The sequence below is a fragment of the Pongo pygmaeus genome, chromosome 11 (assembly GCF_028885625.2).
Source record: "Pongo pygmaeus isolate AG05252 chromosome 11, NHGRI_mPonPyg2-v2.0_pri, whole genome shotgun sequence".
NCBI lineage: Eukaryota > Metazoa > Chordata > Mammalia > Primates > Hominidae > Pongo > Pongo pygmaeus.
Window position 1 is genome coordinate 62,320,170 of NC_072384.2, and position 19,979 is coordinate 62,340,148.

General features: G+C 34.6%; 1 protein-coding gene across 2 annotated transcripts in view; it reads right to left on the reverse strand.

Moving 5' to 3' along the window:
• The window catches only part of KCNH7 (potassium voltage-gated channel subfamily H member 7), a 494,352-nt gene extending 474,636 nt beyond the window's left edge, over nucleotides 1-19,716 (reverse strand). Inside the window, exons 1-2 of one of the 2 annotated variants that reach the window (XM_063648257.1) lie at nucleotides 19,392-19,608; nucleotides 17,490-17,720 (exon numbers count right to left, since the gene is read on the reverse strand). In XM_063648257.1, coding sequence (XP_063504327.1) covers nucleotides 17,490-17,720; nucleotides 19,392-19,467 — 307 coding nt within the window. In that variant the 5' untranslated portion in view covers nucleotides 19,468-19,608. Of the gene's footprint in view, nucleotides 1-17,489; nucleotides 17,721-19,391 lie in introns of both variants that reach the window. The other variant, XM_063648258.1, reaches the window with a different exon arrangement.
• Between the last annotated feature and the right edge of the window lie 263 nt (nucleotides 19,717-19,979).

Genomic DNA, 19,979 nt, shown 5'->3' on the forward strand with positions numbered 1-19,979 from the left:
AAAGAATTTCCTTATTATTAGAAGATAAAATATTGAAGCATTTAAAAATGAAGGGTCTGTATCTGTGCAAATAAATTCAAATGGCCCAGCAAAATAAATAAGTAGATACAAAATAGCAATGTGTATATACATAGATGACACAGACAAAATGTTCAGAACCCTAAAGCAAATGAGGCAACTTATAAAGAATAGCTGAATCTACTCAAAGGTTATAGGAGGGTTTATTATAATATGTTTGCAACTCTTCTGTAGGTCAGAGTATTTTTTGAAATAGAAATTTTAATTAAAATGATAGTAGTAAAGTTAGGTATATGGATCATTCCTTCCTGTAATTTAGGAAGAACCATGCTAATCTGGTTGCCACTTGAAAGACAGATTTTCTTTTGAGTTGCTAAGGATTTCTATACTCCTTGGCTTGTTATGCTTAGTTTGGAGGCAGGACAATATTTCCCTGGAATAAAGAGTTGGAAAAGGCAGAGTAGTGAACAAGAATAAATGGCTCCTAAACTAAGAGTATAATGTGCTATTCTTTTCTAATAATATTCACAAAGGCTAAACTGAAAATAATTCTGAATGAAAGCCTATTTGCTGTTTTTTGGATGTTTGTTTTGTTTTGGTTTTTGTATCATCTTAGTTCATCAAAAGGAAAAATACAACATTTTTCAGCTGCAAATATAAGCACCCACAATAATGCAATGTCCATCCCCACACATTACATAAATTCTACAGTGTGTTTGTTCGGGTATTTATTCCATAAACTTTTTTTTTTTTTTTTGAGATAGAGTCTCGCTCTGTCGCCCAGGTTGGAGTGCAGTGGTGCTATCTCGGCTCACTGCAAGCTCCGCCTCCTGGGTTCACGCCATTCTCCTGCCTCAGCCTCAGGAGTAGCTGGGATTACAGGCGCCCAGCACCACGCCCTGCTAATTTGTGTGTGTGTGTGTGTGTGTGTGTGTGTGTGTGTGTGTATGTTTTTAGTACAGACGGGGTTTCACTGTGTTGGCCAGGATGGTCTCCATCTCCTGACCTTGTGATCTGCCTGCCTCGGCCTCCCAAAGTGCTGGGATTACAGGCATGAGCCACCATGCACGGCCTACTCCATAAACTTTTACTGAGCAAATACAAAGTGAAAGGTACACCATAAGTCAACAGGAAAATAGGCAATTAGGTGTGAAAGGTATAATTCCTTATACCTCCATTGACTTTGCCTACATCTTTTTGGTACTATTTCATCACATACAATGACCTCAACATTCAAGGGTAATTTAAAAGAAAAAATTAGTTGAATCTGCAAAAGAAGGGAAGGGAGAAGATATATAGTGGCTAACTCGTGTTTTCTTTCTTTCTTCCTTTTTTCTTTCTTTCTTTCTATCTTTCTTTCTTCCTTGGATTGTAACTCTGCAAAAGCTAAATTTGTTTACAAACTCAATTTTCACAAAGGTAATTTCCCTTATGTTTGTATTAGATCTGCAAAAATACAAATATGAGTATACCAGCTATATCACTTTCCTTTAACTTTCCTCTGAGAAATAATTTCTTATTCCTTAATTTTGATTTTTTGATATCTGCACTTTCCTCTTGAAATTTGAAGACATCATTTTCTACTTAAACACATGAGAACTAATGAATTTACTTTATATTACAAATCTGAATTAATTCATTATTCTTTATTGTTTTTATTAGAATGTTAATAACTTGCTGCTTTAATGCTAGCAGCCCCAGCTTTTTCAGGGGTGTCCGTCCTACTTAATAAACATCTTTTGGACAACAAAGGTTACACGCAATACAAGGCTAATTTTATCACTGGATTACAAATAGACTAACACATATGACTAAGGCCTAATGGAGAGTCCAGACAGAAAAAAATGGCTCTACACATACCCTATCCACACCCGCACTTTAACAGATTCCAAGATAAACATCCTTTACAAAGTCAAAAATATCCTGTAAGGGACTGTTGCCATTCAGCAATGAACTCAATCTTTTTACCTTTAGTCCATTGCTGTGCTCATGACTTACTATGGTTCACAAAATGGTTAAGGTTAATTCTCTTTACTAAGAACCTTCAACATGGAATTTACAGAGGGATTGGTTGGCAGTCTTATTTGAAAGAGGTCAGAAGGTGCCATTTATTCTTTAGAGGAATTCTGACTCATTTCTCCAGATTGCAAGATACTGTCTTTGTCTACACAGTAAACATTTTAGGCATCACAAGAATGAGTGGCTACATTTTTAAACTCACTGGTTTGGAAAGCCTAAAAAATGTTCATGAAAACTCTGTACTGTAGAATGGCATACATTTTGAAAAATGTCAGATATAGTTTGTATTCAGAGTGTCTACATATCCAGTTTGCCTGGAACAGTCCTGGTTTTTTCCTAGCCCCTTGGTACAATTTGTAAAAACTTTCTTCTTTCACTTTAAAAAGAATCTTGCTTTGGATAATAAATCATATGATCATCTTAACTGTGGTGCTTATATTTGGACATTTACATCTACATACTTTCTTCAAAAGATAGGTTTACAATTATTTTTACATCTTTACTTTCAATACAATTTATCTTGGTTCTCACTAAATCCTGGGGAGTGGAGGGTTGGACTGAGTTTATACCTCACTGTGAGAATTGAGGAACTTTTACTTTCAGACACAGTGGTTTCTGAAACACCATTACTGAAATTGTTGTAATATAGCTGAAAGACAGCTGTACACAGAGAAACTGGGAGTCCAAGTTGTCCAAACTGCTGATATTTTCAATATAGCCACACCTAAAGTGAGTTTCAGTGTTCAAAATTAAAAACAAATTAAATTGTTCAGAATTTGATTGAGGCCATAATCTCCACAATAAAGCCCCTAAAATTTTACATTTTAAATTTTCAAAAACTGCTGCTAATTTCTTCTTTGACCTATGATGTCAAAATTTGTTTTACATTATTTTACTCAGCCACAGATGTGGGTGCAAACTTCATTTTGAGCAGGACACTCAATAGGCATAACAACTTAATATATATTTTAAACCCAATTCCTTATCACAATTTTTTATTATTTTATTTAGCACTTCTATTGCATTTACTGGGTACCTGGAGCTGTTTTAAGTGCTTTTACAAATGTAAACACAGTCCTCACAAAGCTGAATAAAATAGGTTCTATTATAATCATATTTCCCATTCCACTGATGAAGAAACTGAGGACAGGGCAGAAAGGTAACATATCACACAATGTGTATGTTCCAGATTTGGACCTAGGCAACATGACTCCAGTGTTCACAGTATGAAACACTAGACTATGCTCCCTCCTTATCATCCCCTTCAAACAGGTAAGGAACTACTTTCACTTTATCAAAGAAGTAACTAATAGATCAAATGGAAACTTGGTTAAGAGAATGTGTCTAATGTTTCAAATCATTCAATTATTTAAAGAAACTATTTATTGAGCAGCTACTCTGTGCAAGGAATTGTGGGAAACAGAGGTGAATTTAAATTATTTCTAAAACCCTCCAGAAACCATATTAATCAGATCATCATATAGCAATGGTTTTTAAACCTTACAGTGCATGGGAAACACAGGTATTATAATGCCTGTTGCTTCTAAAGGAGAATAGGATTGAGGTGTCAAAGGCACAAGCCCGCACTCCTGTACAGCTGGAGGCAGATGTTTAATTGCATTTAAGGAAAGAAGATTACAAGCCTCCAAGATTAAAACATTTAAATGCCTAAAATCCAGAAACATTTCACACTTTGCATCAAGGGGAGACCTGACTCCACATATGTGTGTACTGAGTGTGTCATTGTATCTACGTGAACAAGAGATGGGCGAGGTGGTACAGTAGAGTGCTGAGCACACAGGCTCTAAAAGAAGACAGTCTGCACTCAGATGGTAGCTGCTATGTACTACTTTTGTAGTGTTGAGGAAGTTATTGAACTTCATCTTTTCAATTTGTAAAATGAGAACAATAAAATATCTATGTCTTCAGATATGCTAAAAATTGAAAAAAAAGATTTTTGAAGAGTACAGTCATATTGTAAGTGCTCAATGATACTTATTAGTAATATTATTTAAAATGTTCAAACCACACTCTATTATTTAATTATCTCTAATTATAGAATTTCATATGTTGCCACAGAATAATTTAGACCAATCCTTTAAATAATTAGCAAGATACTAGTGTGCATGAATGTAAATAAAGAAACTAACATCAACAAAAATTTAAAAATTCCAGGATCTGATTTCTGCCTTGAGTTACAGTTAAAGTGTGTGTGGTAATGAGGAGGGGTTGATTATTCCATTTCTAGAACAACAAGATTAGTGGCAAGAAGGCCCTGCCTGGTTATATTATAACATAGTCTTTATTACACTTCATAGTATAATAATGTCATTACTTTTAGAAAAAGTCTCTGGTCTTTTTTAGTCCCTGTTTCTTGGAATTTTTAACAAAAGTTAGCACACATAACTTCTGCTGGAAGGAAAATTCAATGCCTGAGATTTCTTTTTTCTTTTCCAGGAATTTCACCATGCAACTAAAGTGGTTAAAAGAGCAGGCTTCATCTTCATTCTTTGTATTTTAAATTTATAGATTTTTAAATGCCAATAGTCTAACTAAAATCTCTAATTACCTTCTGGAAAAGAAAATTTAGATGTTACCAGTTATTTTTTAACTGCCATGTAAGAAGTACCTTTGAAAACACTTTTCTTTATTCTTTTACACTCGAAATTAGTTTTCATTTCTGTAGCAGAGCATTAGCTGTGCCAACATTTAGTTTTGTTTTCTAATATTGAAGAAAAATCACGAATGATATTATTAAATCTTACTTGGTAAAGATTTAAAGGCTGTTACTGGCTTTCTTCATATTTTCAAAAAGTTTAGATTAATAACAAAAAGTATTAACTCTTTGAAATGAAGTATTCTTCAGAGAAAAATTCATCATTGAAGTTATTGAGGGAGCCAGTAATTAAGACAAAATATTGTATAACTCACACTATACACAGTGAGTATATTTAAAATAAAGAATGTTGGTGGGTATGACATTTCACTAGGACACCTTCTGCTTACTCTGGAAACATGACCTGCAAAGAAACAAGTTCTGCGATTTTTCGAATGAATAGATGCCAGCTAATAGGACAGTTGAGGTTGTGCATCATTAATGGTATTTTTGTGTAGTCCCTCATTGGGGGGCAAATTCTGAGAACAGCAATCTGGGAATCCATAAATCCTACTGAGCCTTGGTTAAGTGACATTCATTATAAAGAACACCTGGAGGCAAGACCTGACAATTGAGTCATAGCTAGAAAGATCAGATTACCAGAGCTCTGCATGTCTTGGTTAAGTAAGGCAGCCTAGGAAGAGAATAATCTTTCCCTGCATTCATTTCAATACTATTATATTGGAATACATTCAGCAGTTTATCTAATACTGTGTTATAATTCTGTTGCTTATATCTTTCCTCACATATCATATGTAATTTTGAGCGTTTGATGTCACTATAAGTGGCATTTCATAAGTGAATTTCACTTCTGTTACATGATATCCTAGAAGATTGTTTATTTATTATGACTTTGCTAACTTTCCTGGCCATCACTTTGCATCTCAGCAAAACTACATATATATATACACATATCTATATATGTATATATCTATATATAGATATATCTATATATGTATATATCTATATATAGATATATCTATATATGTATATATCTATATATAGATATATCTATATATGTATATATCTATATATAGATATATCCATATATGTATATATCTATATATAGATATATCGATATATCGATATATCTATATATCGATATATCGATATATCTATATATGTATATATCTATATATCTATATATATATATAGACAGAGAGAGAGTATATTTCAATCTGAATGTATATACGTATATTCAAATAAAAACTACTGAAGAAAAGCTCTTTCATTAGTTATAATTTTTATCATGGTATATTTAGATAATAAGAAATACTGAAATATATAAGAAACACTGAAAATAACTTGAAATCCAACTTATTCCACATAGAAAGGAGGAAAAGTTCAAGGAGCGTTTGAACTTTTAAATAGTAAATTATTTAAATAGTAAAGACTTGGTATCAGTTTCTGAATCTGAGGTTTGGAAAAATGCCGGCAAATTACTGAAATGAAAATGTGAATGTGAAGATCAGTTTTTAAAATAGTGAAGCTGGTGTGAAGTGGGGCATCCAGCGAGGATACTCAGCTATTCAAGAGATCCTCATTGCTCCCTAGGTTTCAAAATACTTAGCATGTTTTTTTAATGGGAAAATAAATTGCCTCAAATATTTTCTACATGTGTTTTTCAATAAAATTTGAATTACAAAATTCAACAAATTTCAACAAAAATTGAATTGGATTACATTTAGTGATCAGACAATAACGTACTCTTTCTACTGGATCAACAAAAATTAAAAAGAATGCCAAGTTTTATTGGACACATAAAATGTGCAGTTAAATATATACCTTTTTGGAGTTATAATTTGACAAGAGGTTTCAAAAGTTTTAAGGCAGACATACTGTTATGCAGTAATTATACTTCCAGGAGTATTTAGTAAGGAAAAAAGTACAGGTGGTCAAGATGGTTGAACAGACTTTTGGTACATTTGTACAACGGTAAAAAGTTAGAAATAGTCAAGTGCTCGGTTATTATTAAGTAATAATTGTTGGTTATATTCTGTGGATATTAAAACAATTATGGTCTGTGTAAAAATTTTATGCAATCATTAAAAAAAATGCATGTTCAGCAGAAATTTGTCAGTGAGGAAAACAAGCTACAAGCTGTGATATATATAGTGCTGTCCTGGTCTTGTTAAAAACATGCATGAATGCTCACATGTGTGTATTTGTGTAGAAAAATTATAGCTGCACTACAAGCCATCATTGTAACAGTGGGTATCTCTTAGTATTAAGATTATGGTTTTTTTCTATTTTCTCTCTGTATTTTCTAATTTTTCAACAGTGAGGTTAAATCACTTTGACAGAGACAGAGAGAGAGTAGAGATATAAGTCCTTGTTGAAGTGGTGAAATCCTGTATCAGGATGTGACTGATGAAGTGTCCTCTGATATCATACAGGCCTTACAATCTCAACCCATGACCCAAGGTTTGGAAAAAAGAATTAAATGTGTTGTGAGACCAGTGTAAGTATGAAGCTGCTCCCAATGTGTAGAGAAAGAGAGCAGAAAAATACATCAGCATAATTGCAAGGTTTTATAAGTATTTTGTCATGTGTATTTAACTGAGGAGATCCAGGGAAGGCTGGGATGGTTTGTAAACATGCATATATTATTATGAGAACATGTAGAGATATTTTTCCTTTTATTGAACTTGTGGATGTTCCATCAGAATCAGTCAACTGTGTTGGCATCAGGGATCTATCTGAACTCTTCTGACCATTCACCTTTTCCCTTCTAGGCTAACTAAGAAGAGTGATTTGTTATGTCTTTTTATAATGAGTTACAGGTTATTAAGTATTAGAATACATTGCTTTATAATATGTAAACCATATGGCAGCAAGTTAATAATTAATTTCTCAGTTAATAAACAATGTTAGTTATTGATTTTCACCATTCTCAAAGCAGCAAAATGACAAACACAAGCTGGTGAATGAATGAATGATATCTTTCCAGACTCTGACACCTTTCACAGATATTCATCTGTAAATGGGTGTATTGCTGGGTTCTCGTAAGTCTGTTCTTTGCTCTTGCACCATTTCTTCTACTTTTTAATAACTGCCTTAATAAGTCCCTTCAAAATGTTCAACACAGAGTGGGAAAGACATAGAAACAAATTACTACAACACAATTTCAAAAGTGTTCCAATAGAGAAAAGGAAAACACATGAGAAATGTGGAGAAGGCTGCCTGAGGGACTTAGAGACCTTAGAAATGAGCTGAGATTGAAGCCATACAGAATTTGCTTAAAAGTGGAGGAGAGCTGATGAAGGGTTCAGGGAGGGGACATTAAGGCTATCTCATGAAGAAGAAACCCAGTGATTAAAGGGAGGAGTCCTCAGGATGACGGCCTTTAGGAGGAGCTCAGGGAAACAAGATAGTAGGCTGTGTAACAGGAAGTGAGTCTGACATTTGGCTCAAGATGTAGAAAATTGGAGGCATTTTAAATAAACCAGATGCTCTCCACACAGTATATTTATGCTTTCCCTTTAAAATACTAGTGGTGAGTTTTGTTACATCACATAATCTTGCCAGGAAATAAAACTTTCTTGTAGGAAGGAGAGGGGAAAAGGACACCATGTATGTCCCTGCTACTGAATCACAATACTCCATGAATTTTCTTCCTGACTACCTGGATAAAGACTAGACATATAGTAACTGAGGGGCCCTTAACCAAAAATGCTCCCAAAATCTAAGTCAGTCATACAATATATAGTCCAAAACTGGGACATTTTAAGAGTAAAAGAGAATGCCATTTAAAATGATGCAGATTATAAGCATATACTAGCTATCCTCATTCTACTAAAATCTAACACTCTGCCTGATAGAGATTCATTTTGATTGATAAAGTTCTGTTAAAAATGCAAAATGCCATGCTTTATTCACTCTTTGATGTGAATTAAGTTAATCAGATTTAAACCTTGGATAATCAATAGAATCTATGGTTAAGAACTGGAACTAGGAAATACAGAATAGAGTAGGTTGAGGTTTAAGAGGTGTATCATTTGTAGGCAATGTGGTAGAGTTTGCAAGCATAGATAAATGTAAATTGTAAACCACACTTCCACATTGCTCTGTGATCATTAGTACTTAACTTCTCTGAACCTCAATTTAACTTATCTGTAAAATGGGATTACGCTGCTCCCAAAGCTGTCATGAAAATCACTTAAAGCAATTTATATGAAGAACAAGCCACGGAGTTGGAACTCAATGTTAGACCTTTGGGAGAAGATCTATACTGAGTAGAGGGCTGGTGTCCATTGCATACAACCACAAAAATTAAAATCTGAAGAGCACATCTGTTGCATGTAAACTCCTTGAATAAATGTACGGCTAAAGATCAAATGATTACCATTATTATTAAAGAAAACAGATAGTGTATGTAGACTTTTTAGCAAACCCAGAAGAAATTTTAATGGATTTAGCTAAGAGGTAAACAGAAACTTCATTAAAAAGTATTCACATACCATGCAACCTTGCATAGCTCTAACATTGATTTTGTCCAATTGATATAATCTTAGTATATGCAAATACCTTAAGATTGTTTTACAACATGTGATGTTTTTTAGCACAAATGGATTTTTATTTATTACTTGTTATTTGTTACTTGTTATAAAACCACCACTAGTTTGTATTTTAATTTTTATCATCATGCCCATCATCTTAAGTCATTGATACAGACTTCACTGAATATAAGTAAGAAGAGTGTTTTGAGGCTAAAGGACAATAATCTATATGATGGGCAACAGACATTTTAACTTGTCTTGAATTCATGCAGTTATTACATTTTTCTCAAAACCAGTATTTCAAAAAATGCAAAAGAATTAATGTCCTATCAAAATTAAGAAAGAATGATAAATAAAAACACTCCTAAAGATCTCAAAAAAAGAGAGAAGGAACAAAATAAAAACAGAAAAAGGAAACAATAAAACCCACAATGGTGAAAGTCCACTTGCTGTTACACTGTATTCTGACTCATCTGGAAAGAAGGTGCAGGTAAGCAAAAGCCATGTGGCTCAGGGAACCTCACACATTCTGCCCAGCACAGTCTAGTTTGAGATCATTTTACAAAATGAGCCAACTAAAGGCAGAAATGTACCCACAGTCCTCTCTCACTCCTCCCTTGAATTCCTGCCCACTGAGCACCAGCCACAGCTGTTTTTACCCATTTTCTGGTAAAAAGTAGTGTGAGACATTCTACAAAACAGTGGGAATCATGAAAAGGACAAGTTTGCACACAAGCAGGCCTACTTTAACTTGGGAAAAGTCATAGAAGACGCCTCAGCCATGATTCAGGCTATCATGGAAAGAGCCCATTGCTTTTCTTAATTAGATATTTCATGTAAATTAAAGGAGGATAAGGCAGAGATTATGGAATATTCAGTCACAGCCATGAGAACCTCAAATTCTGTTTTCTCATAACCCATTAACTTTCTTAACTGTTCAGTAATAAGACGTATTTCCTCACTACTATAATTAGTGCCTTATAGCTACCTGACTCTATTGCTTCTTGGTAGTTCACTACTATTGCTAAATGCAGAGAGCACAGTAAAGAGAGAGAAAATATTCATTTGGCAATTATAATAATTAATGATTAATAATCTAACTTTATCATTTTACATTTTCAATTGCCATTATTGTATAACTCTGAAATCAAGCTTCATTACTGATTAAGAATTTTCAAGAAAACATTGAGGGATAAATAGTTGCACTAGATATAAAATGCCAATAGAGTGTGTAACATATTCAGTTGGTTGTATAATTGTGTCAACCACAGCAATGAAATCAAGTTAGAAAAGAACAGAAGAAAACTCTGGTTTGGGCTATTAGAGATTGTTGGAGACACTAGTAAGTCATTGGTGGGGTAGCAAGTGAGTGACACTTAGGTAACAGGTTAATAATTTCTCGTGAGTAGATTCTAACTGTTCACTAAATATTTTTCTAGCTATTCATATTCGTATAGTTCCAGGCTATGAAGATGATTTAATATCTTAGATTACTAAACAAAACATATGGCCATTAATAAAATTATGGTAAAAATTGTTTTTAATATTTTAGAAGTGTTCTTAAGAACATGAAAAAGAAATCAAAGCATTACACTTTTCCTATAACACACTTTCCCCCAGATCTTATTAATTTTATCTGTTTCTTTTTTTTTCTAACTGCATGGTACCATTTTTCATCTTCTCTTCATTCTTTAAGTAAATACTAACAGTGGACTCACTTCGTACTAGTTACCCTTCCATGTATCCTGGACACAGAAATTAATAAGACTTGGGGTTTTCTCTGAATAAGCTAAAAATAGACTAAATTAACAATAATGTGTAATAACAAGGAGCACACTTCAGAGGCTACCCTGGAGTCTAGAACCAAGTGCTATGAGGAGACAGAAGTGCAGATAGTGGGAACATCAGGAAGGACTTCACAGAGAAGTCTTTTGATCTGTCTTTGAAAGGACGATGATGGTTTCTTTAGAGTAAGAGGCTGAGGGAAGGGCAATCCATTTAGAAAGTCTTTGAAATATTCATTATAGGTAAAGAATAACTTCTAAAGATTAAACAGATCCTTAGTAGAAGAAAAATATGTTACTTCTTTAAGAAACTCTGAGCAATCAAGTGTGACTGGATCATAAGATTTGTGGGAGAAATGAAGGTGGCAATATATTCAACTAATCGACATTTATTGAACACATTATGGAAACCATGCTAGAAATAATGTTGCATTCTTTATTGCATGCAACACACTCAATAAACCTAACAACATAGATTATATTCTCCACATAGTTATCAGTAAAGAAAACTGAGGCATGAAGAAGGTAAACTCCAACAAGTTCATCTAGTTATTATCAGAGCTGGGAATCCTGCTGGATTTCTCTAAACATACCTATGATGGTTTGAATATATGTGTTCCTTCAAAATTCATACGTTGGAACTTCAACCCCAACATGAGAGTAGTAAGAAGTGTAGACTTTTGGGATGTGATTAAGTCATATGGGCTCCACTCTCCTGAATGGGATTAATGCCTTTAAGAGGCTTCAGAGAGCTGACTACCCCTTTTAGCCCTCTGCATTCTGCCATGTGAGGCCACAGCAACAAAGTGCCATCTTGAAAGCAAAGAGCCAGCCTTCACCAGTCCCAGAATCTGCTGATGCCTTGATCTTGGGCTTCCCAGCCTCCAAAACTGTGAGAAATAAATCTCTATTGTTTATAAGTTGCCCACTCTAAGGTATTTTGTTATCACAGTAGGAAAAGACTAAGACAACACCATACTTGAAATCCCAAGTGAATTCAATTCTGAAGCCAGCCAGTATCCTGGTTTAATGACTGAAAACAAGTTTTCAAGCTGAGGTCTGATATAGGTACATCGAGCAGCAGTAAGACAAAGTTGTTAAGGGCTCAGACTCCACTGTGTATGAGCTATGTGCAATTTGGCAAATTATTCAGTCTCTCTGGGCCTCAGTGTTATTTCCACAAAATGGAGATAATAAGAATATATATTTTATAAGATGGTTGTATCCACTATTTAATATATAAAATTTACTTTCAGTGATTCTTGGTGCTAATAAGCCATCCGCATAGGTGATTCATGTTTCGGGAATAGCTCTCTCCCAGTATATAGAGGATGGATCAGAGGAGAGAAACTAGAAACTTGAATACTTCGGAAGGACAGCAGGCTTTAATCAGACCACTTCCAATATCTCTCAATGCTGTTTGAGAGATATTTCTGATGTAAAGATTGAAAGGATTTGGTGACCAGTTGGGTTTAGGGAGCTGAGGGATGGAGAAAAATGGAAAATGACACCAAAGTTTCTAGTATAGATCCCAGATGAATGGTGACACCTCAAAACTTCATACCCCAACTGTTACTTCCCTGTGACTCAACTAACTGGGAACTCTCCTGGCAGGCCAGATTGCCAGCAATGGATTCAGAGATTATTTATACCAAACAACAACAGCAACAAAACCAAAAGCAACCAACCAACCAACCAAAAACCTTTGGAAGCCAGTAGAAGCAAGTTTCTCCTGTTAAACTTACCCTGTTCCTTCAGTCCCAAACTGACCTGTTCTCAAGCCCCTTGGGTGTGAAAATAACTAAGAAGTTCTCTCTCAAGCTGGCAGACAACATGGCTTCTTGTTGGCACCAGAGCTTCTTAGAGGTATGATGTTGGTGAATGGTGAAAAGTAACAGATAAACAAAGCTCAGCCACAGTTTTAGGACATTTGGTTTCACTTAGGACAATACTGAAATAGTTTTCAAATTGTGGGGAAGAGCATTTCTTGAGAATGCCTATTTTATCAACAATTACAACTGATCACATTTGAATTCTGGATAATATTCAAAGTCCGTGAGATGATATGAAATTTAGGCACATAAGAGAAAATGAATTTTAGGATCACTGTTGTTGCAATAGTCTATTGAATAGAATGTAAAAATGTATAAACAGAAAATTAAAATGAACACCCAGGCAAACTCTAGGCAAGATATGCTCTGAAAATCTTTCTCATTGCTTGAATTACACACACATAAAATATATTTTTGTTCTTGTCTAAAAAGCTACCATCTGTATCTCTTCTACACAATCCAAGAATTAAGAGAGCTGAATGTTTTACATGCCATATAACTTATATAAAGCTATTATGAAATTTTGTGAAATTTCTGTTTGTACTAATAAAATTTTAACGAAACTTCCTTGCTTCTTTAATACATTATTATGTATACATGACAATGGTGAAAAGAAGATACACATAAGCACGTTTATTTTAAATTTGGGGAATAGAAGGCAAATAGCAATTAATAATAAATTTTGCAGGTTCTCCATGCAATTAACAACCCATAGTCCAAATACTCTTTTTCCATTAAAAATAATTTTATAAAAACAGCTGAGATTTAGAAGATGGAAATGAATATTAGTCACTCTGTAATACAAATGTCCTGGAAGCAGAGATCAGGTTGCATCTTCCCTTTTATCTCTTCCTACTGTTCTTATAGTGCCTGGTACATTACATGAGAGAGAGGAGGCACTCAATATACATCTTCACCTTGATTCACAAAAACACAGCTGTTTCTAGAAGGTCTTTCCACATAATTTTCAGACATAGTAAATTCAATGCTATCAAACCAAGACCTCTTCTGAGTTTACTTAATCAAAATCTACCTCTGAAACTTTCTACTGATATCTGACTGGATTAGGCAAGGACTTCCCTCAGTCCCTTATCATTCTTCAGTTCTTTAAAAGCAGCATGAAGATAAGAAAAGTAGCACTATATATTTCTGATCTGTTAGCAAAATTGCTGCCATAGTGTGTATGAAAGCATAATGGCAAAAATACAGGAATGCTGTGACCTCAAAAAATAATATATTTTAAGTCATCCTTTCCTACTGAGTAAAGACGTTTATTTTTCCTGGAGAAATTTACTTTGTTTTTTCAAATGTTTAAAGTTGCTTGATAATTTAAGGTCAAAGTCACATTTGTAAATATGCCTGAAGGGGTTTAGCACTTAAACGAGCTAGCTCTCTTCCGTGATGTACCCCAAACCAGATGAGGGATAAACTTAGTTGTGGGGGCTAACAAAACTATTTTTTTTTTCTGTTTCCTTTCCACTTGCATCATCTAAAACTATGAACTAGTTAATAACTGAAGTTTTTGCTATTTTGTAATCTTTGTTGCTGAAAAGTGTTTTTAAATGAATGTATTATGCTATTAAAATACATGCCCATCCTTATATAAGTCATAGCATAATTATAGTTTTGTATAATTAGAGTTTTATGTCAAAAGATTTACAGCTTTATCACCTCAAGCAATACTTCACAGCTGCCAAGGATGATTTATGCAATAATGACTTAAACTGTAAAATAGAATCCTCAAAGGAAGAGCTGTCAAATATTCCTACTGCAAATAACTAGGTTTTTAAAAATTGATATTCTGATAAACAGCAAGTTTAATTGTGCCTAGCACAACCACATACAGAAGCATAGTAGGAAGTGGTGTTTCAAAATGACGATTATGCAGTTCACGATGAACTGCATCAATGTGAACTCATTGCATAGATCACGGGTTTAAATTGCTTATAAAGCCTCTGGGCCACTTTAGCGAACAAGCTTTCCAAAATAATGCCTCAGTCGTATTTTTACTCCTCCAGTAAGAGCAAATGGAAGAAATGGAAACAGAATATATCAACTTTTTGTTAATTTGTTCATTGGGCTTATTACATCACTCTTCATATTCTTGTGAAATGCTAAATAAAGAATAAGCAAAAGAAGCATTTACTGTATACAGTGAAGAAATCAAGAAACTCAAAAGTCAATGGCATCAATAATAATGAATTACGGAAACTTTGAGAAACAAACCAACAAATATGTTGGTGATTTTGATTTTCCTCCTCCCTGCTTTTATAAATGTAGAGTAGCTGGCAGTAGTCTTATCTCTAAGAGATGAGACTATCCAAGAATTTGTATCTCATAAGCTCTAACTGATTTTATAGTTGTCGTATAAATAAAACCAAGATTCTATCCAAGGTATCTGAACTAGCAGCCAAAACACAAGATTACATTCAAAGCAAACAAGTATGACTGTGTCATCACTGTTTAAAAAGGTCATTCAAACTAATATATTTCTTAAAATATTAAATATAAAGAAAATTCTTGGCCCATTATCTCATGATTTCCATATCAATTAAAGCAAAATCGGTAGATTTTATACTTAACGCTAAAGATATTCAAATCCTTGAAGACTGAGTTACATCTGAAAATGAAGTCAACAGAATCAAAATTTTTACTAAATGTTAATTTCTTTATACCTAAACAATCCTCTAAATCAAAAGTCCTTTTCTGAAAACAGGGGAGTTTTAATGCATATAACCAAGAAAATCATTCAAATAGAAAGATTTGTATTTGTCAATATACGAATATGTTCAATACAGAAAATTCAATAATTTAATAGGAATTAATCATATTTGTGATTCTTATTAAATTTCTTTTTAAAGTGTTTTGAGATCATTTTACACACCCACATTGCACAACTTTCAAAACATCATCACGCCACTTGCGGTGTAATAGATAACTTCTACTTGAAAACACTCTGAAAGATAAACCTAGTATTTGAGCAATTTGGGCAATCCAGATTAATGTCATACTTAAATTCTATGAGTTGGAAAAATCCCTGAAATGGTCTAGAAAACATAATGACCAAAGACGGAACAACATTCACTGAAGTTACCACAATATAGACTGTGTTGGCATCATAATAAATATTCAATAGGAAAAAATGTCAGACATTCAAATTATTCCAAACGTCCAGATTGTTGGCATCAGATACTCAAAAGACATGAGTTACATTTGGGTAGTGAGAGCTCAATCCAATAAATGTTTTCAAGACAACAGAACAATTAGGCTATTTCTAGTATGCCAACACTACTGATTGAAAAGTAAGAGAAACATGGGAAGAACTTTAAAAACAATTTCTATCTGTTTGATAACTACACAATTGCTTTCATTCCAGATTACTACAAAGTTATACAAACCTGTTTTTAGTAATGTTTTGTAACCACTCAAGTTCATGTTAAGGAAAATGTAATAATTAAGACTGTACATTGTACATTGAATTATAAGAAAATAAGAGTAAGACTGAAACCTTTTTCCTGCTGTCTTTTTTTCTCTCTAGTATACCAAATGATGAGTCATTATATGATATAGGCTATGGCACATTACATATTTATCAAAAGCTTAAGAGTTTTCTATCTGAACAGCTACCCCTCTGCCTCAGTAATTTCTGTTAGTGGAATAAAAAGAAATAGATGATGATGAAATATCAACAAAATTAACTATAACATTCAAGTTTTTAAAGTAATTTTACCTTTAAGCCCTAGTCAAATATCATTATGTATAGATATATAGATATATAGATATAGATATATAGATATTTGGGAATATATATCTATATATACACCTTAAAATGGTCATATCTGAGTATTTATATATGTGAGTTCATTTACATATATATTGTGTATTTAAGGCATGCCTATCTACTACATGTGTAATTTTTTAGAGAACTATTTTGTCTAACTCTTATGGCTCTCATAGCAAGTTTGACAGGAGGTGTTGCCCTTGAAGTTGAGGTATGACCTTAAGTTTAAGATGCCAGATTTGCTGTAGTTATAAAAATCAATACTAATAACTCCACAGTATAATTTTTTGTACATTTCTTATTTTAGAACAAATCTTGACTACATAAACAGCCTTTATTGTTTGAATATGCACAGGTTAACTGGATCAATGTAAAAGTTCCTATTTATCATCCTTAATGTTGTAAGAAGGAGCAAAAGAAACAAGAGATGTTGCCTATCAACTAAAGCTAAAGAGCCAAGAGACATAACTGTAATAGTTTTACTTTTAGATATAGTTTTCAACATAAATTTGCTTTGTGGAGTATTTTAAAGTTCAAACAAATAACACTGTACCTGTATTTCTCACCTACCAAATGCATACCAATGCAAGCAGTACATTGTTGATCTTTCTCTAATTCTTTAAAGAAAGGAGCATCTAAGACTGATTTATAGCATTTTTAACCTCAGTGACATTATGTTACTGTACTTTTGAAGAGATTACAGTACCCTTATTCAAAGAAAAAATTGTTTCTACCAGACCACTAATCAGAATACCCAAACATGTTGGATCCCAAAATACTATAAGCAAAGCATATATCTACAATTGAACATTTTGGGCTTCTTTGCATATGAACTTTTAATAGTCAAAATTTCTTTTCAATGGGATCAAATAGAAAGAATCCTAAATAGAGGAATTTTACCATTTTTGTGATAGTAGGTGACTTCCACTTTCCTCTCTTCTGACCCCAGCAATGCCTGGGCAATTTGGGCAATATCATGCCTCTTGGTCTCGGGTCCATGGAGAAAGTCGCAGGTGCATGGCTTTTGCATGACATCTGGCCTGGAGAAACCAGTCATCTCACAGAACCCATCGTTGCAATAAATGATGGCACAGTTCTGCACTCTGGCATTTGCAATGATAAATTTTTTATCTGTAATAAGAAGACAGTATGGCATCTTTGAAAAAGCTTCCACAATATTCTCCGTAACACTGAAGCAATTTGTTGCATAATAAGAGCTCTGAAATGCAGGTGCTTCCCCAAATTACTAATCTCCCCAGCCCTTATGAAAAAAGAAAACACAAGAAACCCCACAAACTTTAAATGTGAGATTAATGATCCTAAGTAATTTTAAAAGAAAGTATTAAGAAACCACTCTTAAAATTGCAAGAATGGAATTTCCCAAATAGTCTAGTTCTCAAGCCCTGCAACTGCAGGGGTTCCTAGTGGACACTCAGACAAGCAGCTGCCCATTGATATTTTCAGAATGTCATTTAATTGTAATGTAAATATTTTCAAAGTCAAACAGTGAAACATTCTGTAGTTGTCAGATTTCTCATTTCAACCTTGGCCCTTTGAATACAACTTTCTCAAAGTAGTTATTATTCTTTGGCTTCTCTCTATCTCTCTTAGGCATGTTACACACATCATGTTGAAAACAAAGGCGACTAGCTTTAGTTATGAAACTACTTCATATTTAATAGCAATTCAATAAGGCAAAGGTTCACCTTTTCATAATATATATTTACCAAAAGAAAAATATTTACACACACACAGTAAATATCCTGATAACCCTTTTTACTTTTACTTTGGGAGATCCTTGATGTTTTGTGTAGTAGCAGGAATTCTTAATATAAAGAGCTTATTAATTTATATCACAGATTGTATTTACTATTTCCAGATAGATTGTGAAGCAGGATATACAAGTTTAGTTTGCACGCAAGGTACCAGATCCTCACATCACTAAATGCAGTGCTGAAATAACCGCAAAATACATGGCATACAAATGTATTAATATAGTTTTAAGAAAAGATCGAAGTTAACAAATACAGGATTTTAAATTAATATATTTATATAGCAACAATTTATTCCCTATATTTAGTCCACATGAGAACATTAAATTTCTGTGCATTCAGTCTTTGTGGGATTTACTTATTACACTTCAATTTTTAAATTTCTAGATGGAAATTTTAAGGGGATAATAAAAGAATAGAAATATTATTTTCAATAATGAGCCATTTGCATCGGGAACCAGCACAGATGAGATACTGCTTTTCCAAATTATCCTGCTTAGGATATATTTGCATTGATTCAATACAAAATTTAGCTTCTATAAACTAATAGCAAGCAAGCATCCGTGTCATACCACTGCCTTGCAGTTTAACCAAGGTAAAATATAGTTTGCATAGCCATTTACATCGCTACTACCATTTACATTCTCTTGTTCGAATAGTATGGTCTGCTCTGCTTCCGACTTTCAAAAAGTCTACAGTAAAACAGCCTCAAAATACAAACCCATGTTATCCTAGCACGTTCCCTTTAAGATAGTAGACTAGTAGGACATTAAGTAGCAAGGCAGATAATGGAGCAGTGGTAGAGGAGGATCAAATTGCCTCCTATAATGGAGACCGTAATCTAAAATGTAAATCAAAATTAATATCAGAAGAACACTCCCGCTGCCATTCGAACCTCCTGGCTCGGTTTCATAGCCTCTTAACTTGACAGAGCCTGGGGTTGCCCGTCTCCCCAGCTTGGAAGCGGTGGACGCCAAGTGCACTATCAAGGCAGAAAGCGAGGGCGAGAGAAGAGAACAAACGAACTTACTTTGCCCTTCAAATTTCCGAATGATGGTCCCCAGAAATGTATTTTGTGGTGCCACATGCCCCCTGCGCACAGGCATGTTGGCCCCGGTCTTCCGAGGAGCGCTCCCCCGGAGCTCTGGAGTTCTCCCGGGATCTCTCCTCGGCTAGAGCCCAGGCCAGCGCGCGAGCCGCTCTTTGTGGCAGAGCATCCTCTTTTGAAACCAGAATTCTCTTCCCATTAGCACCACTTCTAGACACCCGCTTTCCCCACCGGAGTCCAATCCATTCCCCTCACCTTCCGGAGGGGGCCTCGCACCGGACTGCCACGGGTGAGAGGGTTTGGGGGTGGGGAACGGGAAGGAGGCGGGGTGAGGGGAGGTGGCGGGGGAGGGAAGGAGGGAGGGAGCGGTGGGGGTGGGGTGGGAAGGGGGCGGGGAGTCACAAGGGCAATCGATCTGTTTCTCTTCTCCCAAACAGCGCCAATTTCCCAGTGCAAATGGGCTTAACCTGGCGGTTGCCCAGAGCAGTAAGGAATTGCTGAGGGGGGATGGAAGACTTGTGCCGCTTTTGCAGGAAGGAGAGAGAGAAAAGGAGGCTGGGGGTCGGGGGG